This window comes from Mytilus trossulus, chromosome 4 (assembly GCF_036588685.1).
Source record: "Mytilus trossulus isolate FHL-02 chromosome 4, PNRI_Mtr1.1.1.hap1, whole genome shotgun sequence".
In the NCBI taxonomy this organism is placed as follows: Eukaryota; Metazoa; Mollusca; class Bivalvia; order Mytilida; family Mytilidae; genus Mytilus; species Mytilus trossulus.
In genome coordinates this window covers 80,096,144-80,123,193 of record NC_086376.1, presented here as the reverse complement: position 1 = coordinate 80,123,193, position 27,050 = coordinate 80,096,144, and the positions used below count along the sequence as shown (strand labels likewise).

Here is a 27,050-nt window from a genome sequence, read left to right as displayed (position 1 = left end):
TAAATCTCTGGTTGAACCCTGGTATCTTTCTGTTTGACTCAGGTAAATATATGATTGTAACCTGGTATACATCTTTTTCTTATTGACCCTGGTAAATCTTTAGTAAAACCCTGGTTTATCTCTTGTTGACCTTGGTAATGCTCTGGTTGAACCCTGGTATATGATAATTCTTGTTGACCCAGATTAATCTCTTGTTAAACCTTGGAATATATCTTGTTGACCCTGGTAAATCTCTGATTGATTCTAGAAATCTCTGGGTGAACCCTGATATCTTTCTGTTTGACTTTGGTGAATCTCTGATTGTAACCTGGTATACATGTGTTTCTTGTTCATCCTGGTAAATCTCTGGTTGAACCTTGGTACATGTACATGTATCTCTCTGTTTGACTTAGGTAAATCTCTGATTGTAACCTGGTTTCTTGTTCATCCTGGTAAATCTTAAGTTGAACCTTGGTATCTCTCTGTTTGACTTAGGTAAATCTCTGATTGTAACCTGGTTTCTTGTTCATCCTGGTAAATCTTTGGTTGAACCTTGGTATCTCTCTGTTTGACTCAGGTAAACCTCTGATTGTAACCTGGTTTCTTGTTCATCCTGGTAAATCTCTGGTTGAACCCTGGTATCTTTCTGTTTGACTCAGGTAAATATATGATTGTAACCTGGTATACATCTTTTTCTTATTGACCCTGGTAAATCTTTAGTAAAACCCTGGTTTATCTCTTGTTGACCTTGGTAATGCTCTGGTTGAACCCTGGTATATGATAATTCTTGTTGACCCAGATTAATCTCTTGTTAAACCTTGGAATATATCTTGTTGACCCTGGTAAATCTCTGATTGATTCTAGAAATCTCTGGGTGAACCCTGATATCTTTCTGTTTGACTTTGGTGAATCTCTGATTGTAACCTGGTATACATGTGTTTCTTGTTCATCCTGGTAAATCTCTGGTTGAACCTTGGTACATGTACATGTATCTCTCTGTTTGACTTAGGTAAATCTCTGATTGTAACCTGGTTTCTTGTTCATCCTGGTAAATCTTAAGTTGAACCTTGGTATCTCTCTGTTTGACTTAGGTAAATCTCTGATTGTAACCTGGTTTCTTGTTCATCCTGGTAAATCTTTGGTTGAACCTTGGTATCTCTCTGTTTGACTCAGGTAAACCTCTGATTGTAACCTGGTTTCTTGTTCATCCTGGTAAATCTCTGGTTGAACCCTGGTATCTTTCTGTTTGACTCAGGTAAATATATGATTGTAACCTGGTATACATCTTTTTCTTATTGACCCTGGTAAATCTTTAGTAAAACCCTGGTTTATCTCTTGTTGACCTTGGTAATGCTCTGGTTGAACCCTGGTATATGATAATTCTTGTTGACCCAGATTAATCTCTTGTTAAACCTTGGAATATATCTTGTTGACCCTGGTAAATCTCTGATTGATTCTAGAAATCTTTGGTTGAACCCTGATATCTTTCTGTTTGACTTAGGTGAATCTCTGATTGTAACCTGGTATACATGTATTTCTTGTTCATCCTGTAAAATCTCTGGTTGAACCTTGGTACATGTACATGTATCTCTCTGTTTGACTTAGGTAAATCTCTGATTGTAACCTGGTTTCTTGTTCATCCTGGTAAATCTTTGGTTGAACCTTGGTATCTCTCTGTTTGACTTAGGTAAATCTCTGATTGTAACCTGGTTTCTTGTTCATCCTGGTAAATCTCTGGTTGAACCCTGCAGATATCTCTGTTTGACTCAGTTAAATCTCTGATTGTAACCTGGTTTCTTGTTCATCCTGGTAAATCTTTGGTTGAACCCTGCTATCTCTCTGTTTGACTCAGGTAAATCTCTGATTGTAAACTGGTTTCTTGTTCATCCTGGCAAATCTTTGGTTGAACCCTGCAGGTATCTCTCTGTTTGACTTAGGTAAATCTCTGATTATAATCTGGTTTCTGGTTCATCCTGGTAAATCTTTGAGTGAACACTGCAGGTATATCTCTCTGTTTGACTTAGGTAAATCTCTGATTGTAACCTGGTTTCTTGTTCATCCTGGTAAATCTTTGGTTGAACCCTGGTTTATCTCTTGTTGACCCTGACAAATCTCTGGTTTGTATTGTGTTGACCTGGTTGACCCTGGAATATCTCTGGTTGAATCCTGGTAAATTTCTGGTTGACACATATATTTAGGTTAAAGTTTGTCCTAATTGGCTGAATGCTTTCAGTTACAGAACATAGAACATACAATGTATATATGATAAACTACCACTACTGATCCAACATACAGAGAATAAGTAGATTAACTTGTTTTAAACACCACATTACATAATAACACAACTCGTGTAATTATGCATTCAATCAAACGATGCAGAAAATACTCTTATGCAGATGATTCTAGTCTCCTCCAGGAAATTTTGTACATTCAGAGTCTGTAAATTTGACCGACTATAACATGACAGATTCCTGAGATGTACAACATATTGCTGGTTAGCCATACCTGTAGCCAGGGGGGGGGGGGGGGGGGGGGGTAAATAAGCACTGTTAAAGTCAACATTCTGTTCGAATTGTGACTGTTAAAGACGAGTTTGTGAGTCCAAATTCCCCCACCCCCCCCACCCCCCACCCCACCCCCTTTTGGAAATTCCTGGCTTAAGGCCTGTTAGCATAATACAATATGAGAAATCAAACAATTATATACAATTGCAATAAAGTACAAACAAAATGCAAATACCTAGAAATACAAGATGTATATACACTGTATATAATAAAATACATGAGTCTTACTAAATATGCTTAACTTTATATAATTATATGCATGAACTTTTAAAATAATAATAAAATTTATTTCAATTGAAGTTTTGTGCTTGATCATGTTGAAAGTGCATTTATATTTGTAATCAATAGGAACTTGTTCATAAAAAGTTTTAAAATAAAAACTAGAAATATTATGTAGAAATTTTATGTTCTTTGAAGTGCACATTCCTGTGCAAATATTTTTTGGCAGACAATTAATAAACTTCTTTATCAACAATTTACTGCAACATACAAATGAACTCTGGCTTTATTACAAAGAAAACAAGGAGAAACCTAATGTTATAATTTGATAATATTATTATATAGTGTCGATCTAATTACCTCAAATTACCGTGTATGTACTGCAGTTCTGAGTCATAACATGTACATCTTTATATCTTATTCTGTAATATCAGGAAAGAAAATGGAAAATAAATCTTTCCAATATATACATTTGTATATATGAATGAAAGGTGATGTAAGGTTCTAGGGTCAATGAGACAATAATCCCAAAAAACACAAATCAACCTAAAGAGTCACTGTTTGGCCATACCAGTGACAGAAAAACACCCACTCGAGGATTAGTCTGTAATAGCAAGGTTTCTAAACAAGTTATTAATAAATTTTACGGAGATGACAGAATGTTGGACGCACAAACTAACTTTGAAGGGGGGTCCTGAAAATTTTAGTGAGAAAGAAAAGGTCCTTTTTAGAGAGTATTTAATAAAAGTATTCCAAAAGATCATGAAAAATTGAAGAAGCTTTCCATATTGAGTTGGGTCCATTGTTGGCAATTTGTTGCAACAACATTATTGGTCAAGAATTCTTGCTCCTTCACAATTTTATGAACACTTTTAGAGATTTTACATAAGAGAAATGGGCATCTTTATAGCTTGTTGTTCGGTGTGAGCCAAGGCTCCGTGTTGAAGGCCGTACTTTAACCTATAATGGTTTAATTTTTAAATTGTTATTTGGATGGAGAGTTGTCTCATTGGCACTCACACCACATCTTCCTATATCTATCAAATCCTTATTTTTTTACAACATTATTTATATGCATAGAATGAAAGCATGTACAGTAGCCCTAAATCAGCCTTCCGAATGGAAGCGTAATTACAGTAATAGCTATAGGGAGCCCTATTCATCAAATATTCAATAGTCATACCTATAATATATTCTGAAGTTTTAACTGACAGTGATTTCACTCAAACACAGGTTTTTTGTTTACCTAGTCTCTGCATTTTGAACAATTGTCTATATGTAAGTAAAAAACCTGTGTGATGCAAGGTGTACAACACATACCTTCATCAGTCATGAAAAGAAGAATAGGAAATTAAACCCCATAAAACTGTTGTAAACAATGAGACACATTGATCAATACACATTACAGGTTAATGAGAGATTAATTAAGGAAATAGATCTAGAGATAACAAGGTAATCAGGAAATAATTCACAAAAGTTTTCCTCAACTTTCTAGTTACAATTCATTTTCAGTAAACTGAATTTTCTCAGGTGAATCTAGAGAGAATGCACATACACTTGGCGATAAAGAAACTTTGAAAATAAAAAGAAAGGCCTGTCATATACATTTCAAACATGCAAAGTGCATTTATGTATACATTTTTTTGTTCAAATTTGTACTAGACAAAAAACTAAAGATGCAGTGACTTGACTTGAAATTTTTATTGATAATTGTAATTTTATACATTTTGTTTATGGGCAAACTACATTGTACATGTACTGGGCTCAGACACACAATGCATGATTTTATGATTAAATTTATACTGTCATTCAATTTCAGCCAAATTTGACACCACTTGACATTTTTGCAACCATCCAAAGAGAAAAAATGACAGTCCCTCAGGTTTTTTTTATAATAAAAATCAAGACAATATTTCAAGCCCTGTTTCAAAATGAGAAAGCCATTTATAAAAAAAATATTACAATTTAATTGTTTTGAATATATCAGTAACAAAACAGTTCAAAAGAAATGCCTTTTTCGACCCCAACAAAAAAAGGTACATGTAGCTATATCATAATAATAATCTAGAAATGCATTTTTATGGGACAAAAACTAAATTACAGAAATCTGTATTTTTCAAGAAAATGATACCACTTGAAGAGGAACATAGACTTCAAAGAAATGTAAATGAGTTGTCAATAACCAGGCTGTAATTGAAGGTTTTCAGACAGGACTTTCATATCATTGTAATTGAAAAATCATATTTATTTGTCCATTAATGTTTTGTTGCTGAGTTTAAATGTTTCTATAATATAAGAATCTTTATTTAGAAAATTAACAAACACATGAGCATTTAACAAATAAAACACTGCAGCATGTTAGACTAATATACCCCTATATTGATAGACAAACCAATTGTTTCCAAAGATACAGAGTTTCACTATAATTTAAATGCAATTTTTACATTGATATTTACAAATTATGAGAGTGGAGTTCGAAAGAGTCTAAAAATAAGATGTGATATGACTATCAATGAGACAATTATTTTTGACAGACAAAAGGAAAAAGATGTTAACAATTACTGGTCATTAAATGACCTTCAACAATGACCAAAAGGTCACATGATGACTAATTGAGAAACAGTTCAAATCTTAACAGATAAATGGAACTGCTAATAAAGTGCTTCGCTGAGCGCAGCCTGATACGACTGCAGAGGTTGAACCCTGAACAGTAGGGGCAAATTTGGATTGTGATAAAATTTTTGACATAACATAGGTTTCTGACGTGAATCAAATGTCAAGATCTTACAAATCTGTTGCGTACTACTGTGCAATTAAAGATTTCTTCTTGAATGTTCGAAAAATTTTGAAGAAAAAATTGAACTCCTTAAAAAAATTGGAACTACCCCCAACTTTTGAAATCCCCCTTGGAGTAATTATCCCCATACTTTATCCAAACCTTTACTTTGTAGTATGGAAACTTGTATAATTTCAGAGAGATCCATACACTTAAACACAAGTTATTGTCTCGAAACTAGAAAATGCCTGGTTTTGGCTCTTTTTTGGTCCCTAATTCCTGCATGAATAGGGTATTAACCCCCAACTCATTCCCAGTCTTCCTTTAGAGATATGAAACTTTTATGTGAGAATGATGAATTCTTTACTTACATGTACATGTATAATGATATTTTTTGCTGGTATTTACTGATTATGTCAAACTCATGTGATTTGCTATGGTGGAGCTGACCAGTTCACTGTAAAAATTGCACTCAGTCATTTTGAAATTCAAATAACAGTAGTAAATGGATAGAGTCTATCCGATAGAGTGAGGATGACAATCTTGACATCATCAAAGTGAAACAGGATTGATAGCCTGTTCTGTATAAATCAGTCTGAAAGGTTCCCCAATTCAATTTAATGTTTGTGTATTGATGTCCATGTGAGAAAGTATATATCTACATTGTTCATTGTTCATTGTATACATTTGTATATGCCATTTTGAAACTTGATATCAAAGTTATTATTCAAGCCAGTTTTGCCAATAGGGAAAATTAATTGGCTTTTTAGTTAAAAATGAGAGATATTTATCCTTCTTCAACTACAATGTATGTACAACACTACACACAGATCTCAAGATAGAATGTGTATTATCAAAATACTCTGTCTTGTAAATATTGTACATACTTGCATGTCTTCTCTATACCTATGTATATGGTTTATTGAGAATAAAGATATATATATACAAATTTTTGAGTCATATTTGGGACCTTATTAGAACAAAATAAATATTAAAATTTTCTCCCATTTCCAGTTAAAGTTAATTTAATCTCCTCATTAGTTGGACAAACCTCCAGATGTTATTCCAAACAGGGAGATTGTTATTTCCAGTGTCCCTTTGAAGTAAAAATGTATGACAAATTAATGGTTCACGTAGTTGATTATCAACAAAATCAAGTTTCCTAAAATCAAAATTCATTCACCAGTTTGAATCTTTGATTATGTTATATTAAAGTTAAAAGTTTGAATTACACTTTCTCTAAATAGTAAATTATGGAATGAAATCATTCAAAAAATACAAATGTACTTCATTCAGTTAAATGTGTAATTAAAGCTTTGATATACAGCATTTTCAATCATATCAATATAACTAGAGGCTTTAAAGAGCCTGTGTCGCTCACCTTGGTCTATGTGAATATTAAACAATGGACCCAGATCATTCAGATGGAATTATGACAAAATTGTGTTTTGGTGATGGTGATGTGTTTGTAGATCTTATTTTACTAAACATTCTTGCTGCTTACAATTATATCTATCTATAACAGTAGTTTCTGTGGAAATGTTAGAGAAAATCTACAAATTTTATGAAAATTGTTAAAAATTGACTATGAAGTTCTTACTTTGCTGTACATTATTGCTGTTTACAGTTTATCTCTATCTATAATAATATTCAAGACAAATAGATCTTGACCTGATCAACATATTAACTTCCTGTCAGATTTGCTCTTAATGCTTTGGTTTTTGAGTTATAAGCCAAAAACTGCATTTTACCCCCATGTTCTATTTTTAACCATGGCGGCCATTTTGGTTTGTTGGCCCAGTTACCGGACACAATTTTTAAACTATATACCCCAATGATGATTTTGGCCAAATTTGGTTTAATTTGGCCCAGTAGTTTAAGAGGAGAAGATTTTTCTAAAGGGTGATATAAACAGTTTCGTACTAAAAACTAGGGGTTATTCCCCGTCTAAAAATAACCATGGAGGAAAACCCCTGTTTATTTACTTACTTGGTGAAAAAGTATCATGTTTTTTGTATTTGATTGTAAAAATTAGTTAATTAGCTTTCAATTAAAACTGGTTGAATGATTGAAATAATTTTAAAAATTATATTAAATAAACATGTTTCGAGGGGAGACAACACTGTAAACAGTCTGTTTTTTTAGCAGTGAAAATTGAAAACTTATTTGCAGCCACTGTAGCTCTTTTCGGAGCAGGAAACCGTACCCTGAAACAAGATTTTTTTGAAAGGCCAGGTAAAAACCTACAAAATTCATACAGTTTTGATTATGAAAAATGTGCATGGATCATGTCTTCATGGGTGTGCACTTGACCTGATTTCAAGTTTTTTATGTTAAAATTATACCTTTTTTCCCCCCATGTTCATTGGATGAAATTTTTATAATATATTAAAAGTACACATTATTTTTATTTCATTATAAACTAGGGAACATTCTGATTCCAGTGATATCTAGTTTTATACAAGTATCTTTATTAATCAGTCCACCAGTAAGGGTCACACATGCATGGTCCCTCAAAACATGACGTCATAGAAAAAAACTGTTGATTGCACCCAAAAGATTATTAAAATTTACGAAAAATGGTTAAAAATTGACTTTAAAGGGCAATAACTCCTAAAGTGGTCAATTGACCATTTTTGTCATGTGACTTATTTTGTAGATTTTACTTTGCTGAACATTATAACTGTTTACAGTTTATCTCTATCTATAATAATATTCAAGATAATAACCAAAAACAGCAAAATTTCCATAAAATTACCAATTCAGGGGCAGCAACCTAACTACGGAGTGTCAGATTCATCTGAAAATTTCAAGGCAGATAGATCTGAACCTGATAAACAATTTTAGCCCATGTCAGATTTGCACTAAATGCTTTGGTTTTTGAGGCATAAGCCAAAAACTGCATTTTACTCAGTTGTTTCAAAGGAGAAGATTTTTGTAAAATTAAAGCCGGATGCAGGACGATGAGGGACTACAGACGCCAAGTGATGAGAAAAGCTCACTTTGGGCCAGGTGAGCTAAAAATAAATATGAAAATTATAAAAATGCATGTAATAATCATAACCTTTTACTGTGTTTTGTTGAGTTTGATTTTTTGCTTAATTAGCGAACCTTGAATCCTTAATAAAACATTTAGCTGAAACATTGTAAATTGTAAAGCACAACAAAACCATTTTCAGTCTTTATTGTGTTACATGTACATTGTACCTGTGCCATAATCAGATCACATTTGCTGTTTATAATAATGAGGCCCCATCCCAGTAAGGTGAAGGTCTCATGTAACAATTTCACGTTAAAACAAACTAGACAATTCTAAACTGATCTGAAATCTGGTTTTGAATCTTTTTCATGGATCAAAAATCCTTTGGAATTAGTCTACATGTATATCCCCCTTTTTTAAAAGCTTTTCAGAATTAACACTACATGTACATTCTTGTGATGAATCACTCACTGAAATCTGAGTAGTCTGTGAATCTGTAACTTCTGAAAGTAGTATTGCAGAGTGTCATCAAAGTGAGAGGGTTAGTGCTATAAAACCAGGTTAAATCCACCATTTTCTACATTTGAAAATGCCTGTACCAAGTCAGGAATATGACAGTTCTTGTCAATTTGATTTTGATGTGTTTTGTTATTTGATTTTGCCATGTGATTATGGATTTTCCTGTTAGTTCAGTATTTTTGTGATTTTACTTTTTTCTAGAGTCCAGTAATCACTGAAACCTGTGTTGGGAGTCTGGGAATCACTGGAAACTGTGATGGGAGTAAGGACATGAGTAAAATCTGGGAATCACTAGAATCTGTGATGGGAGTAAGGACATGAGTAGAGTCTGAGAATCACTGGCAACTGTGATGGGAGTAATGAGTAGAGTCTGAGAATGATTGGATCTGATTGGAGTAAGGACATGAGTAGAGTCTGAGAATGATTGGATCTGTGATGAGAGTAAGGACATGAGTTGAGTCTGAAAATGATTGGAATTTGTGATGAGAGTAAGGAAAGGAGTTGATTCTGAAAATGATTGGAATTTGTGATGAGAGTAAGGACAGGAGTTGAGTATGAGAGCATTTGGAATCTGTGATGAGAGTAAGGACATGAGTAGAGTCTGAGAATCACTAGAATGATAGAATCTGTGATGGGAGTAAGGACATTAGTCTGGGAACCACTTGAATCTGTGATGGGAGTTGGGGCATACATGTACATAGAGTCTGGGAATCACTGGAATCTGTGATGGGAGTAAGGACATACATAGAGTCTGGGAATCACTGAAATCTGTGATGGGAGTATTTAAAGGACATACATAAAGTATGGGAATCACTGGAATCTGTGTTGGGAGTTACAAAATTTATAGTAGAGTCTGAGAATAACTACAATATTTACAAATAGTCAAAAACTTATATAAGGACATAAGAGCTATGGTTCTGTTGCTAACTGAATGCATAAATGTACATCATCATCATTACGACATTAGACATTACATGATTATAGTTATTATACTACATGTACAAGGACAATGGACATATCAAAGGTCGTCGGGCAACTGTAACGATATAATTGCAACTGCAGCTATATAACTGCTGTTTTGAGATGCCCCTTTACCTAATAATTGACAGAATTTCAGATTCCTTTGGTAATACAGTCAATGTAAACCGGTCAAAAAAATATCGACTGCTATAAAATTTTGAATCAATTTTGTTTACAAAAACAACGTGCGCAAAATTAGACAGCCAGTGAAACGCATTCTTTTCAAATAAAAAAAATAAGGATTTTACTTTAGCAACATTCCTAGAGCTTAATGCATAAAAGTGCTACGTTGGAAAAGTGAAATTAATGTTTACCTTTTTGATGCAAATACACAACCGGAAATATTCTGTTTCGATTTATTGCGCATGTGTCATTGATGAAAATAGTAAAAAGTGAAACAACCACGGGACACAATTCAATTCAATTCAATTCAAAGCTTTATTTATAGTCGGCATGTCATATAACAAATAAACATAAGCTCTCTGAGCTTTTATAACCGACAAACGCATACATTTACATAACAATAATACACAATACAAATATTAAAACATAAAAGACATAGAACATACATTTCATGCACATTTAGGCTGCACTATTAAATACTATATTATACACATGCATAAGCACTAAAAGCAAACATAAAAACTAAAGCACAGCATTCACAAATTATAAAAAGCTTAGCAAACATTCACAAGAAGCAGCACTATTATATTTCAAGCTATAACATAAAATATAAAACTATGCACATGCATTGCAATGGCATGAGTTGCCATTCCATGAGTTTATTAGACTCTTGAATTGGGTAAAAGATGTTTCAGTTCTAAAGTGGTTTGGCAACTCATTCCATAGTTTGGCAGCAGAATATCTGAAAGATTTCAAGCCATACCTTGTTGTTCTTACGTCTGGTATTTCAGCTAAATTTTGGTATCTGAAAGAATATTTTGTTTTTTTAATATTTATAAGGTCATGGAGGTATACTGGATTTTCATGATTGAGTGTTCTAAAGACCTCTATTGCCATGGTTCTTAGGCGTCTTACTTTAAGTGATGGCATTTTTGATTTTAAAAGTAAGTCTTCATATGTGCTGTTGTGATCCTGGTAAATGAAGCGAAGTGCTCTTTCTTGTACTTTTTCAATTTTTTTAGTGTTGGCCTCGCTGCAGAAATGCCAGGACAATGAACAGAAATTAAAGTTTGACATGATAAAGGAGTGATATATTGTTAATTTTCCAAGTTTGTTTAAGTATTTGCCAAGTCTTTTTAATACATTTAGTTGTCTGGATGCTTTTTTGCAGATGTTTGATATATGCGTGTTAAAATTTAGTTCAAAGTCAATGGTGATGCCTAATAGTTTGACCTCTTTTTCACATTTTATTTTGTTACCTGCTAGATCAAATGTAATGTTTTTGCCCATTGTTTTTTTGCCAATTGCCAAAGCTTGAAATTTTTCAGGGTTTGCCTTCATTTGATTGGAAGAAAACCATTCTATTAGAGCCAAACTGTCTTTTTCAAGTGTGGAGATAACGGTGTCTATATCTCTATTTGCATAAGATAATGTGTTGTCATCAGCATAATTGTAGAGTGAACTGTTTGTGGTGAAGTGAAATATGTCATTAATGAAGATGTTAAACAGTATAGGACCTAGAATAGAACCTTGTGGTACTCCTTTGTATATGTTTTGCCAATTGCTCAGACTAGAGCCAACTCGAACACATTGTTTCCTGTTAGATAAGTAATTTTTAATGAGTTTTAATGAGGAAGTTGAAAGACCATATGCTTCAAGCTTAAGCAGTAGAAGATCGTGAGGGAGACAATCGAAAGCCTTAGATAGATCCATTAGAATTGAGCCAATAAACTTATTTTGATCAAGTGCCATTTTCCAGTCCTCTATAATCCTGAGTAGAGTAGTTTGACATCCATATTTTGGTCGAAATGCAGATAAGTATGGATGAAAGTGTGTATTGAAGTATTCAACTAGCTGGTTGTAAATTGCTCGTTCAAAAAATTTTGAAATTGCTGGAAGTATACTTACTGGTCTATAGTTGCCCACATCAAGTACATTGTTCTTTTTATGCAATGGTACAACTTGTGCCTCTTTTAATTTGTCTGGAAAAGTGGCTGATTTAATAGTCTTGTTTATCAATTCAGTTATTGGTTTTGTGATAACTGGTTGTGCTAGTTTTAGAACCTTAACTGATATGCCATCTATTCCTGTTGCCTTTTTTATGTTTAATTTTTTAAGTTGTTTATCTACAAATTCATTTGAGATGGCACTAAATTCTAGTTGTTGTGTGGCAGTTTTGTTTTCGTGTATTTTTTTAACACTTGGATGGTTATTATTAGCAGGTGTGTTGTTGCCAATATCTTTAGCCACATTTATAAAGAAGTCATTGAAGTGTTCTGCTACTTTCTTTTGATCACTTATTATGTTTTCTTCATCACATAGAATGATATTTTTTGTGAAGTTGCTACCTTTGTTTGTAATAAAAGGTTTAATAGTAGGCCAGAAATCAGATGTTTAATCAGAGTCAAATTACATGCGATTGGTGCGGTAAACTTGATTTTTTTCTTGAGTTTTTTTTTAGGCGAATTTGTTAGTGCAAAACTAGTTTTAGTTTGATAAACTTTCAATTTGATAATGGGAACCAGTTAAATTTTATTCGATATTTTTCAGTGGTGAAACATTTAATGTTTGATAGAGGGCAGGCAATGAGGTAGCGCTAGCGGTCCCACAAAATTGTTTTTAAATTAAAAGAAACTAGAGAATATGAAAAAAATATGTAGAAGTAAAAAGTAAAATCACAAAAAAAAAACTGAACTCCGGTGAAAACTCATAAATCAAATAGCGCAATCAAAAGCTCGACAAACCGACATCAAATGAAAATTTAATATACAATGTCTACAATTTCTTAAATGAATGGACACCATGCAACTGTCATACTCCGGACTTGGTACGGACATTTTCTTTTGTAGAAAAAAACATAACGTACAGATTATAGTTAGTTCAGTATCATACAAGAGGGGGAAATGTCCTTTCACCGTCAAGCGTTAATCGTCCGTTTTTCGCTACCGTTAGCGTCATCAATCGAGTCTATTTTTTTTATCGTCATTCGTCAAATCTCATTTCATAGATCAGAGTATCGCTAGCGTCAAATAGGGTATAATGTTTGCCGCAAATGTTTGTCAAGTCAGGATAAGTCTTATAATAATAAATATCGGTATAGTGGCATATATATAATCATTGTATAAAATGCATACCCATGTTAAAATGAGTGTATAAAACGATTTAAACAAATTATTTCTATTTTAATATGTCATAACTTTAATTGCTTATATAATAATAAATAGAGAACCGATTTTCGGAATTTATTCAAAATTGAATGAAATGTTTTGGACAGTATTAAAGTTCGATTTCCAACGTTTTCATTTTATCATTTTACCAGACTTGTGGTATTTGGTTATTGACTGAAATATAAGAATTACACATATGTTTGAAGATTCATAGCCTGAGATCGTCTTCTGATGTTGATGATAATTCTGTTTTAATATATGTTTTAATTTGTATTGAAAAGTTAGAATATGAAGGAGAGACACTCTGATTACACCAGAGAAACGTCATGCCATGAAAGGAAATACACAAACGTTACAAATCATAACTTTAATTCATGACAGTTGAGAAAAAAACTTAACTTAATTTGAAGAAAAACAACACCACATTATTGACAGGGATAACAGAATTTCTGCAAGCCAAAACACACCAAAACAAAACAAAAAAAAAAAAAATACTAAATATACTGAACTATGTGAATTACATTTTTTGCTTTATCCTACATATATATATAAGTCTTTTGATGTTGTCCCTAAAAGCTTAAAGCCCTACTCTGAATCTACATTATTTGCCTTGAGACCAAAACATTGTCAAAAAATTTGTTAAAACCAACTTGTGTTTCAGATTAAGAAAGGTTTTGGGAAACGCACAGAATGCAAAATTTGTATCATTTCTTCCATAGCTTTTTATGGCAATCAGCGACCACGAAACTGTTCGCCGAAATTTTTTGTTCGCTTCGGTCCGCTCGGCGAATATGTTTGTTGGCAATTCTTTTAAAAAGGATAGTTCCCTTCAAACTTTACCTTGTACGTATGCAATATATGATGCATTTTCGAATTCAGTAGATTCACTTAATTCCAGAAGATGATGATTAATTCTAATAAATTTGGTACATAACGGCTTGAATATACATGATCATATATAAGTGCACTATTTATCTAAACAAAAAAAGGAAAAATTGTGTGTTTTCAAATATTATAAATATAAATGTAAAAAAATAGATAATCAAAACCTTGTTTTAATGAACATGAAAAATCATGCATCAACAGTGCAGAAAATGGATAATCTGTCCTTTTAGTCCACGAAAAATTAATAACCGATCACAAACAAATCCTCTTTTTTTTCAAATAAGGAGTGTTAGAGGGGATGGACAGAGTTAAAGGCATTGAATTGAGGGTTTGAGGAGGGAAGTGCAAACATCTAACCGATCTGTCAATAAAATGACTATTGACAGAACGTTAGGTGCCTGTGATCAAGATGACATCTTTCAAACTTTAGATGAATGTAATTGTTTTATTAAATATTTCCTTGAATTGTGTATATATGAACGTATGACAGGAAACAATATTTTCTTTCAATAGTTACATCCGATATTTATAAGCAGTCACGGCTAGACAATTCAATTAGTAAGAAAGACACATAGCTCCATCCACGTCTTCCAAAAAAAAAAGAGTAAGTATTATTATATCGTAGAAATTAAACAACAGTTATCAAAGTTACAAGGATTATTTAGTACGCCAGACGCGCGTTTCGTCTACAAAAGACTCATCAGTGACGCTCATATAAAAATATTTATAAAGCCAAACAAGTAGAAAGTTGAAGAGCAGTGAGGATCCAAAATTCCTAAAAGTAATGCCAACTAGTTATTACTCAGTTGAAAATAGATATTTCGGTAGTCCGGAATTATCAGAAATTTTAAATGTATTTACAAAAAATTGGTAAATCATTTGTTAAGTAGCTTAACCTTATTTTAAAATCGGGAAAATATTCAAACACATCAAAAAAATCTTTCCTAACAGCTCATCATAAATCAGGAGATCAAATGTAAAAATGGTACGCATCTTTTACCTCGCCAGAATAGTAACGAACACAAAATTAATTCTGCATGACAATACCTTCGATTTCTTTCCAATTCAATTTAAATTCTATGAGCTGATATTCTGAATCTGGTGAAATTCTCCTCTGCCCAAAATCTTTTAGAATATTAAAATACTTTTCAAATGCAAAGTTTTGTTCACAATTGAAGTATATGCACACTTTGTCATCTGATATTAAGTTTGTTTGATTTTGCCAAAGATTTATCGTCGTTTCTTTCAATTTTTACATGTTTTCTTTTTGTTTCCATCGACCTTCAATCTGGTTGTGAAAAATTCGTTTTTTCCCTGTATATTCACAGATCCATACCAAGAAGGTATATATACATTAAGTTTAAATAATGAATTAGAAAACAATATCTTGCGTCATCCAAATTTGAATTTATAAAGCCGATAATTTGTTTTAGAACGAATCTGCACAATGTTTCAAAGGGTTGTTAGCATATTGACACGGTTAACAAATGTTTTTCCTTCACAAAATTCAAAGCACTTTTTTCTTCTTTTTCTCGCTTGCCACATTACCGAATATGGATCAGCACCTATTTCTACAAACGTACCCCTATTAACACGACAGGTTCCAGGTGAAAAAAATCTGCTTTGTAAGTTGGTGAGGTTCGTGTTGATCGAACAATCTTCAATTTGCCTGTAGACAGTGTTTTTTTTTTTTATTTTCTTAATTATCTTCGTTCAAACGAACATATTTTTTTTTATGTGGAAATAACAATAATAACTTTACAATCTATATACTGAACGACTTTAGAAACGCAACACTATCTTTTTAATTTTTTTTTACCAAATTTATTTTTATTGTCTTACAACTACTTTCATGCTTATCATGCTTCTTTCTCCTAAAAAAAAATCAAAATCTGACTTACCTGTGGTTACTGAACATACCGAATTTTAGAAGTCGCACGAATTTCTTCAAGCGAAATTTTGGTGCCATGAAAAATTGTTTCCGTTTTTTTTTTTATTTGTGAAACAGTTCTTTCAATCCTTTGCCTTACTTATTTTTTTTTAAATGTTGCATCTGCATTTTGCCAAGTCTGAGAAGTAAAAAAAACGAAGAACTGGATTAGCCCTTAGAATACTGCAAACATGAAAACATAAATGTGCTGCAACCATACCGCATGAATTCAGAAACTCGTCCTTCTGTCCTTCCGACAACGATACAAGTAGACAAGATTTGTTGCTGGCCATCAATGAACAGCAGTGGCGGATCCAGAGGGGGGGTTCCGGGGGTGCGCACCCCCCTTTATTTTTGCCGATCAATGCATTTGTATCGGGACATATGTTTTGCACCCCCCCCCCCCCCTTTTGTCCTGGGTTAGCACCCCCCTTTCGAAAATTCCTGCATCCGCCCCTGAACAGATCAACGTGTAGTGACAATGAAACATCAACAGAATTTGATTATGCAACGTCATTTGCCAATCATTATGTTTACGGCCGCAACGTGAACTGCTAACCAAATTGCCGATTGCCATTGAGTACAGATTCATGCCATAAGTGTTTCCCAGGAACTGCATTGCCAAAGAATTGACTGAAGGAAAACCTGTAAAGCCCTCAAGTTCCAACCGCATAATTGCCAAAACCAAATTATGGGTTGAAAAATGCAAAATCAGAAGGTGTAAAATAGAACCCAAAAAATGTCAGACAGAATCTGTTGACCTTTCTGACAATCATTTTGGCGTTTGTAACAGGCAGTCATCGCTTTTGACGTTGACACATTCATTCAAATAATCAAGTGTTGCGTTTCTAAAGTCGGTCAGTATACAAAACAAGAGAGAGAGGTTTCAGAAGTCTTTAGTCAGGAGTACAAACGCATGTGTTTATATATTTTTTTTTAAAACGACAAAGCTTCTTCATGACTGGTTTTCGAATGCTCGATACACTACATTAAAAAAATTAGGATATATTTTTAATTCTCTTTCAAGATCTTCTGGTATAGTTCTGTGTTGAGTCTTGTAATATTTTTACTCACTAAGATTTTTTTAGTTAATCAAAAGTAAAGAAAATAGAAAAGGTGACAAGTTTTCTCCTTGTCGAACACCAGCAAAGTATTCCGAATTATAATTCAAACACAACCAAATCACCCACCAGGACAGCATTTTTTCCAATCACAGAAAGGATTTTCGAGCATGCGTATTTTGTTGCCATATTTAAGGCAATTAAGCATCCTTAAGTTCAAAGGGCACAACCCGAAACTATACCGACTACGTCGGAAAAAATACCACCCAATCGGACGAAAAATAAAATCCAAAACACTTCACAAGGAATCAACCCCTCTCTGTATCTCAGAAACCGTTGACGCCACTCCAAATCTGTTGACATACTCATGTTGCAGAATTTTATTAGCAATTAGAAAAATCTCCATTAAAATAAGTTGAAAATAAACAATCTGTATATACAAATAGGTGAACATTACCCAACCTGACCATTTCGCATTTCGCGTGCAGTACGTGGACTAAGCAAGCGGTCTCCGAATTTGGATATTTTGGTGTTTTCTGTGAAAAAAAGATTGTTTCAAAGACAAATTAAGGAAGTACAAAACACTACATGTATACGTCATATCACAAATATTTCCGACTTTGCATGGTTTTGGAGGAGTAGCTCAACATTATACCATGGCATCTTACCATTTATATTATTCAATAACATTTTATAAAACAAACCATCTCGCCATATTATGCATGAGACGACAATTGTATAGCTATTGTTGTGAAATATTTTAAAAACTGACTGTGAGTTCAATGGTGTATTTTGCAATGAATAGAAATAAGAAGATGTGGTATGAGAGCCAATGAGAAAACTCTCCATCCAAGTCATAATATGTAAGAGTAAACAATCATAGGTCAAAGTACGACCTTCAACACGTAGCCTTTGCTTAACCCAAATAGCATCAAAATTTGTCTGATCATATTTTTGTCACATATATATATATAATGACGTTTCGACATCAAATAATGAAGTAAACCAAACCACATCATATAAGATTACAAGCACATAATATAATGACACAGCCACATAATATAAAGATATTTGCATATAATATTATGGTAACTGCACATCATATAATGATATGCACACATCATATAATGATATGCACACATCATATAAGTATATTAGTATATTTGCACATCATAAAAGGATCTTTTCACATAATATAAGAATGTTTGTTCATCATATAAGAATGTTTGCACATCATATAAGAAAGTTTGCACATCATATAAGTACAATCGCACATCATATAAGTATATTTGCACATCATATAAGTATATACACACATGGCACATCATATTAGTATATATGTACATCATATAAGTATAAATGCTAGTCATATAAGAATGTTTGCACATCATATAAGTACAATCGCACATCATATAAGTATACTTGCACATCATATAAGTATATACACACATCACATCATATTAGTATGTATGCACATCATACAAGTATATATGCAAGTCATATAAGTATTTATGCACATCATATAAGTATGTTTGTACATCACATAATGATGTTTACTTACTTACTTACTTAGGCCCTTGGCTCCTCCGGGGAGCATAGGCCATTGACGAACTCCCTCCATCTAACTCGATTTTGGGCAAGCTTTTCTAGTGTGTTCCAGTTTTGTCCTTGCTGTTTGATTTCTGATTCTGTATCCCTACGCCAGGTGTTTCTTGGTCGTCCTCGGTTTCTTTTTCCTTGAGGGTTCCACTTAAGTGCCTGCCTTGTAATGCTGCTTGCTGGTTTTCGCAGTGTGTGGCCTATCCATATCCATTTTCTTTTCTTAATTTGGATGTCAATCTGTTCTTGTCCAGCTCTTTTCCATAGGTCTTCATTTCTTACTTTATCGAACCATCTGATGTTCATGATTCTCCTTAGGCAGTAGTTTATGAACCTTTGGAGTCTAGTCAACATTGTTTTGGTTGTTCTCCATATCTCTGATCCATACAAGAGCACTGATTATACGTTGGAATTGAAAATTGTCATTTTTGTGCTTCTTGAGATGTTCTTGGCACTCCATACTTTCCCTAGAATGTTAAAGATGACTCTGGCTTTGTTGATTCTTGCTTTTACATCAGCGTCTGTACCTCCTTCTATATTGACAATGCTTCCCAGATAAGTAAACTCCTCTAGTTCTTCTATGTTGTTGTGTTCAACTTTATTGGTTGTTTACTTTTGGTGTTGATCTTCATAAGTTTTGTTTTTTCTTCGTTTGGTTTGAGTCCTAGCTTTATAGATGTTGAAGAGAGAAGGGTTGTTTTTCTTGCATTTGTTGTTGTGTACTGGATATTAGGGCTATATCATCTGCAAAATCCAAGTCTTCTAGTTGTTGCCACATTGTCCATTGGATTCCATTTCTTTTCCCTTCAGTTGCTTCTTTCAGGATGTAGTCTATTGCCAAGAGGAAAAGAAAAGGTGATAGCATGCAGCCTTGTTTTACTCCAGCTTTAACATCAAAACTCTCACTGAGGTTGCCTTCATGTATAACTCTGTATTTCATGTTGTTATAGGAGTTTCTGATGATGTTTATGAAAGGTTGTGGTATTCCATAGTGTGCCATGATGTTACAAAGGGTTTCTCTGTCCAAGCTGTCGAATGCCTTTTCGAAGTCAACAAAGTTAATCAGCAATGAGGTGTTCCACTCTAAGGACTGTTCAATTATTATGCGTAGTGTGGCTATCTGATCTATGCATGATCGGTCTTTCCTAAATCCTGCTTGCTGTTCAAGGAGTTTTTCGTCTATAGCCTTAAGAAGTCGTATAAGGAGAATTCTATTCAGTACCTTTGCTGCCACTGATAATAATGCAATTCCTCCGTAATTTTTGCATTCTTTAAGGTTGCCTTTCTTCGGTAGTTTTATTAGGTGGCCCTCATTCCATTCTTGAGGCATTTCTTCTTGTTGCCATACATCACGGAACAGTTTATGTAAGAGGTTAGCTGTTAGGTCTGGACTGGCCTTAAGGGCTTCTGGTGGAATGTTGTCCGGACCTGCTGCCTTTCCTGACTTCAACTTTTTTACAGCTTGTTTAATTTCTATTTTTGTTGGTAGGTATAAATTTTTATGAAGCTTTTCATCTGCTTTGTTGATAACTGATGTATTAGCTGGAGGTTGTCTATTCAGAAGTTCTTTGAAGTATTCAGCCCATCTAGCAATCTGTTCTTCAATAGTGGTAAGGACCTTCCCATTTTTGTCTTTAACTTGTTGACCGGTTTGTCTGAACTTGCCAGCAAGTTTTTTGGTGGTATCATATAGATCTTTCATGTTTCTCATGTTTGCAGCTTCCTCAGCTTGTGAGGCAAGATTTTCAATGTATGCTCTTTTATCTTTTCTTACACACTGTATAACTTCCTTGTGTGTTTTGTTGTAGTCAGTTTGAGCATCAGCTTTTGATTTTCTAGTTTTGCTTCTATTCAATTTGTCTTTTTTCTCTTTTCTCTCATTAACTTTCCTAAGAGTGGCTGGTGTAATCCATTCTTTGTGGGTGTGTGTTTTTCTACCAAGAATTTCTTCACATGTGCTGTTTATTACCTCTTTTATCTGACTCCACTGGTCTTCGATGTTATCAAGTTCTTCTAGCAGCTGGAATTTGTTTGAAAGTGTTATTTTGAACTGTTCTTTCTCTGTTTTTTTGTCTTAAGAAGTTGACATTGTATTTCACCCTTGATGAGTTTTTCATGGTGTATACTTTCCTTAGTTTCATTCTTATTTTTCCAATCAGAAGGTGATGGTCTGATGCAGCATCTGCTCCCCTCTTTACACAAACATCTTGGAGCGATCTCCTCAATTTGTTGTTTATGCAGAAATGGTCAATTTGGTTTTCTGTGACAATGTCTGGTGATACCCATGTTGCCTTGTGGATGCGTTTGTGTGGAAATATGCTTCCTCCAATGACAAATTTATTATTGGCACATAATTCTACAAATCTTTCTCCATTTTCATTCATTTGACCAAGTCCATGATTTCCCATTGATTGCTCATACCCCATATTGCTGTTTCCTATTTTGGCATTGAAATCGCCCATCAGCACTGTTAGATCTTTGTCTTTTTGTTGGTTTAGAATTCCATTTAAGGTGTTATAGAAATTGTCCTTGTCATTATCATCGGCATTATTTGTTGGTGCATAGCACTGTATAAAATTTGCTCTTATTCGCTTATGTTTTGTTCGAAATGTTGCTGTTATTATTCTTGAACTTATAGGTTCCCAAGATATAAGTGCCCTATTGGCTTCCTTTGACATCATCATGGCAACTCCTTCTGTATGTGGACTACCATCCTCTTGGTGTCCAGAATATAAAATAGTTTCACCAGTAGCAAACATTGTCTTACCAGTTGAAATCCATCGAGTCTCGCTCAACCCTAGTATTTCTATGTTGTACTTTTTTCATTTCATTGGCTATGATTGCTGCTTTGCCACTTTGGTACATGGTTCTTACATTCCAGGTCCCAAGTATGGAGGTTGACTTAGGTGTCAGAAGGTTAATCGGCTTTGCAGCTTCGTTTCCGCTTTCCCTGCAATGCGTCATGTCTCTTGTTGTTGAAGAGACCCTCTCTACCGAGTCGGTAAATATACTTCTATTCGTCAATGTTTCTGTAACTGTAAATGTTTTACAAGGCAAGATAGTTGGTCTTGCGCTCAACCCCCAACCTGGAGGGCCAGGGATTTTGTTCTCAAGGTATCCTTCCTCTAGATAAGCTGTCTGCCATGACTTACGAGCCTTATCTAACCGGTTTGATTTTGGAGTTGTTCGTTCTCCTAGATGGGTTGCCTTTCTTGGCTAACGACTCTCATCTATCCGGCTATTTACCCATAGCTGGGCAAGGTTGAGGAGTGCAAGGGCATGTCCACACGCCGGTGGGCCTACACACTGCATCCCTGGGGCCCTTGCTGCTCCGAGATCCTCTACAATTATGCCTAGGATACTAGACCCTAGTTTACCGTGTGCTGTCGCGAGGAGGCATTGTAGAAGTCTTGAATAGTGTAGCGGCTATGTACTGTCAAAAAGACTTACTCACTCGGCTTTCTTTTCACCTGCAAAAGCAGGCTAGCCAGCGGTGGTATTAGAGCCTATGGCTCCAACCCACACTAGACGCATACACAATCCTGTGGCACAGCCAACAACACACACATATATATCATATAATGATGTCTGCACATCATATAAGGATGTTTGCACATCATATAAGGATGTTTGCACATCATATAAGGATGTTTGCACATCATATAAGGATGTTTGCACATAAAATAATGATCTTTGCACATCATATAAGGATATTTGCACATCATATAAGAATGTTTGAACATCATATAAGAATGTTTGAACATCATATAAGAATGTTTGCACATCATATAAGACCATTCGCTCATCATATAAGTATATTTGCACATCATATACGTATATAAACACATCATATTAGTTTGTTTGAACATCATATAATGAAGTTTGCTTATCATATAATGATGTTTGCACATCATATAATGATGTTTGCACATCATATAATGATGTTTGCACATCATATAATGATGTTTGCACATCATATAAAGACTTTTGCACATCATATAAAGGTGTTTGCAAATCATATAAAGGTGTTTGCATATCATATAATGACAAGTGCACATAATATAAAGGTAAATGCACATCATATAATGAAAATGGTTATAATAAGACAGTGTTGGCGTTCCATATAAAACAATAGTTACTTTTGATCTCTTGTCACGCACGATGACCATTCTCTTTACATAATAAAACATATTTTTTTTTATATACATTCAACATTGCAATATACCAAACGACAGCATATTTATGATTGCTAATTAAAGTCCACACATAAACAGAACAAGTCCTCTGCTGAAACAAATGGAAACTGCACTAAACGATCTACAAAAGACAAACAACAATGTTGACAAAAAACTGTTTTCGAATATATATTTGTGCATAAGTATATCTAATAAAAAAATACTTGTGTACTGGCGAATGGTCAACGCCCTTATCGGTAATCTCAAATCGAGTCCAACGTATTTAAATATACTTTTTATTGCAGGAGCGTTGTGAGGTTCTCTTCGAAATATGATTTTTCAAACTTCATTTGGTATCTTCTGGAAATCGAGAAATCGAGAAATCCTAAGCTTTAGCAAGTCAACAAAAAATATCATTTTGTTTAACTTTCTCTTGTTTTTTTCAGGCAAAATCATGAAACTTACTGCATTACTTGTAGTTCTGGGTATTTTGTCTGGAATAAGTGAACCAGCTTTAGTGTTACCATGCGATTTTTATGTTCAATGTAACTGTACATGGAACAACCATTTACTAATAACTAATTGTTCAAATTTAGAACTAGCAGAACTTCCATCATTTCCATCAAACGTTAATGTCCTGGATTTAAGTTTTAACCTATTTGGAATACTGATGGATAAAGGTTTTAAACATCTACATCATCTTATTCAACTGAATCTAAGTAACAATAACATGTTTCTTCTTCACCAAGATGCCTTTTACGGACTAACTAAATTACAAAGGCTTCATCTCAACGACAATGAACTGTCATATAACTTGAAAACCTTTCCAAGACTCGTTTTCAAAGCTTTGAAATCATTAACACATTTGAATGTCGCAAATAATGAAGGTGCAAACAAGTTTCCAGGTGAAGTAATTTCATACCTAACGAATTTGAAAGATCTCGTAATAGATGCTAGAATAACAGAACCAAATGAAACAGCATTTGGAAAAGGATTCTTGCCATTAACCCATCTTCAAAAGCTTACTATTCGTTACTGTAACATGCACTTCAGTAACGATACTTTTAAAAATTTGTTATATCTAAAATCAATCAACCTTTTTCACTGTACGATACAGTCCTATGAGATTGGTACATTTTGCGGAAGACATCTCAAGTTTCTAAATTTGAATAGGATTCAGGAGCATGAGCATTATATAAATGCCATAATGAATGATATCAAAAATGCTACAGTGGACGTTTTAATAATGAATCGTTTTTTTCGTCGTCAGTTTAATTCCTTAGGATATATACTTAAAACACTGAATAAGACTGCAATTCAAAAGCTGTATATAAACGGGAATGGCATTATTCATACAGGAACCTTTATTATTTTACCTAAATCTTTGTTGCATTTAGATCTATCTAAAAATGATTTGTGTGACTTAGAATTTGTAATGCCAAATTTAATTTTCTTGAATTTAAATGAAAATCGTTTAGGTAGTTCTTTACAATTGTACAGATACAGTCACTCCAAAATAACAAATCTAAAAGTCATTTATCTATCAGATAACGGAATTGACAGACTGCTTTTTTCAATTTTTCACGGACATCCTCTGTTAGAAATTATTGACCTAAGCAGAAATACATTATCTGACATCACCTTTGACCTTGCTCAGTTACAAAATTTGAAAATGCTCGACCTTTCAAGTAATAGAATTAGTAGTTTAAGTCCAATGTCAATAAATGGTATCAATGAAATATTTAAGAAATCTGATTTAAAAATCAACTTGTCAAAAAATGTGTTGCAATGTAGCTGTGAAACTTATCAATTTCTAAAATGGATGGCAGATAATAGTAATCACTTTATGCCGAGCAATGATTATAAGTGCAGGTTCTCAAATGGTTCTATCCTAGAAATTCAGGAGTTTAAACATACATTTTTACAGATAGCGAGAGAATGCGAATCCCATGCAGTGCTTATAATTTGTGTTTCGATTGCCATTTTTGCAATGCTGACAGTGACAATCGTAGGATTAGTATATCGTTACCGTTGGAGGATCCGTTACTTGTATTACATGACAAAAAGCAAATATAAACAAAACAAACCTGTTGATAACTGTTATCAACATAAGTATGATGCGTTTATTTCATATGCAGACAGTGAAGTAGATTTTGTTCTGAAAGATTGCATTGAAAACTTTGAACAACATGGAAACAAAACATTGTGCATACACCAGCGTGATTTTATTCCCGGCGAAGAAATAGCAAATAACATTATAAATGCAATTCATGAAAGTAGGAAAACTATCTGTATTATAACTAGATCATTTTTGGATTCATATTATTGTATGTTCGAATACAATATGGCCAGAATGGAAAGTATTTATTCTAGAAACGGACAAAATATTCTATTTTTAGTATTCTATGAACAGATACGTCCAAAGGAGCTCCCGTTGATTATGTTAGAACTTGTGCAGCAACGTTCCTATATAGAATATCCACATGATGAACAAGGAAATGTAGTTTTCTGGGCTAAATTACTTGAAGCTATTAGTTAACTGCATACCAATACCACTTAATGATAGAACTAACACAGCATCAACCCATCACGCACTATCCAATCGATACACGAGAAAATACTGTCTGTTTTGGAAAGCTGACATGGATTTCAATGATGGTGTGTTTTGTTTTTTGTGTACACATCGAGAAACAACAAACGATACATTAACGCCTACGGCGCTATATTCATGTTGATAACTATTTTTGACATTGTACAATATCTTGTTTCCCAAGACTGTTGAAAACTTCTGAACACTTAACCATTGCATATGTACTTTTTGATATTTTGTTTTAGATGCATGATTTTTTAATTTCATTTAGTTGTTATTGGCTTGTCACTAGCTATCCGTAACTACAAGCATTCTCAGATCGGTACTTTTCAGTGGCGGATCCAAAACATTTCATTAGTGGGGACCCACTGACTGACCTAAGAGGGGGCCCGCTCCAATCACGCTTCAGTTATTTCATAAATAATCAACCAAAGCTCCCTTCCCCCTAAATCCGCCTCTGCTTTTGTTACTTATCTTTATGCTTTGTATCAGTAATGAGATCAGCTCGATCCGCTCTTCGTAATTCTGCAACGTATCGAGTGGATCAACTTTAACTGTTTATAAATTTTTATAGTTAATAGTTTTTTTCTTATGTTGTATTGCCGTTAGTTTTCTCGTTTGGATTGTTTTGCAGTGGTCATTTCAGTGTTTTTTTTATAGCTGACTTTGAGGTATTCTTTTAAATCGTAATCGAAGGCCATAAGGTGACCTCAGTAGTTGTTTAAAATTTCTGTGTCAGTTGACTCTTGTGGAGAGTAGTCTCATGCATTTGCAATCATTCCCCATCTTGTTACCTTTATATCAGGTTATTCGTGTGTTGTTCTATTTCATCACTGTCCAAGACCAGAACAAACATTTTGGGCCAAACAAGCATGTAAATTCCAGTTACATTATGTATGTGTCTGCCCACAAGTCTAGCTATTATTCAGTGGTTGTCGTTTGCTGTTAATATGATTTACCTTTTAAAATTTCAATAAAAGATCGACATATCTTACATGTATGTAAAATCTTACTAAACATGTGACAAGACTCATCTACTCATATACTTGACCTTGATCTGACAAAATCTCAATAGACTCAAAATCAAAGCAAATGGTTACGATTATCAATCTTTACCATTCAGTAATATAAATTTATTTGTTTGTGTCAAATCGTTATGAAAGGTACCAGGATTATAATTTAGGGCACAGGACGTTTGCGCTTTTTTACCTGTAAAACGATAGGACATTTGCGCTTCAAATACTATGGACATTTGCTCTTTTAATTTCGATTCACCTGTAATAAATTGACCGGACATTTGCGCTTTTTCTCTAAAGTAGTCTACCTGCAAATAAATTTAACTTAAACATGTATTTATCAATTCATTTTAGTAAGACAAATGGTCCAGAATCCTTCCATGTCCACTATAATGAACAGTTCTACTCAACTCAATCAATTTATTTTTAAATATATATTTGAAGAGT

At 33.8% G+C, this 27,050-nt stretch overlaps 2 protein-coding genes across 2 annotated transcripts in view; one reads left to right on the top strand and one right to left on the bottom strand.

Annotated features, from left to right (window-relative positions):
• LOC134716082 (OTU domain-containing protein 7B-like) overlaps positions 1–10,413 on the bottom strand; it is a 40,359-nt gene extending 29,946 nt beyond the window's left edge. The window contains exon 1 of the mRNA XM_063578829.1: positions 10,372–10,413. The gene's annotated coding sequence lies outside the window, so the exon portion shown is untranslated. The remainder of the gene's footprint in view (positions 1–10,371) is intronic.
• A 4,369-nt stretch (positions 10,414–14,782) lies between these two features.
• LOC134716079 (toll-like receptor 4) lies at positions 14,783–25,853 on the top strand. The gene is made up of 2 exons (XM_063578824.1): positions 14,783–14,836; positions 23,444–25,853. Exon 2 carries the CDS (start codon positions 23,452–23,454, stop codon positions 25,534–25,536), a length of 2,085 nt encoding a protein of 694 aa, XP_063434894.1. The 5' UTR covers positions 14,783–14,836; positions 23,444–23,451; the 3' UTR covers positions 25,537–25,853.
• Positions 25,854–27,050: the final 1,197 nt, after the last annotated feature.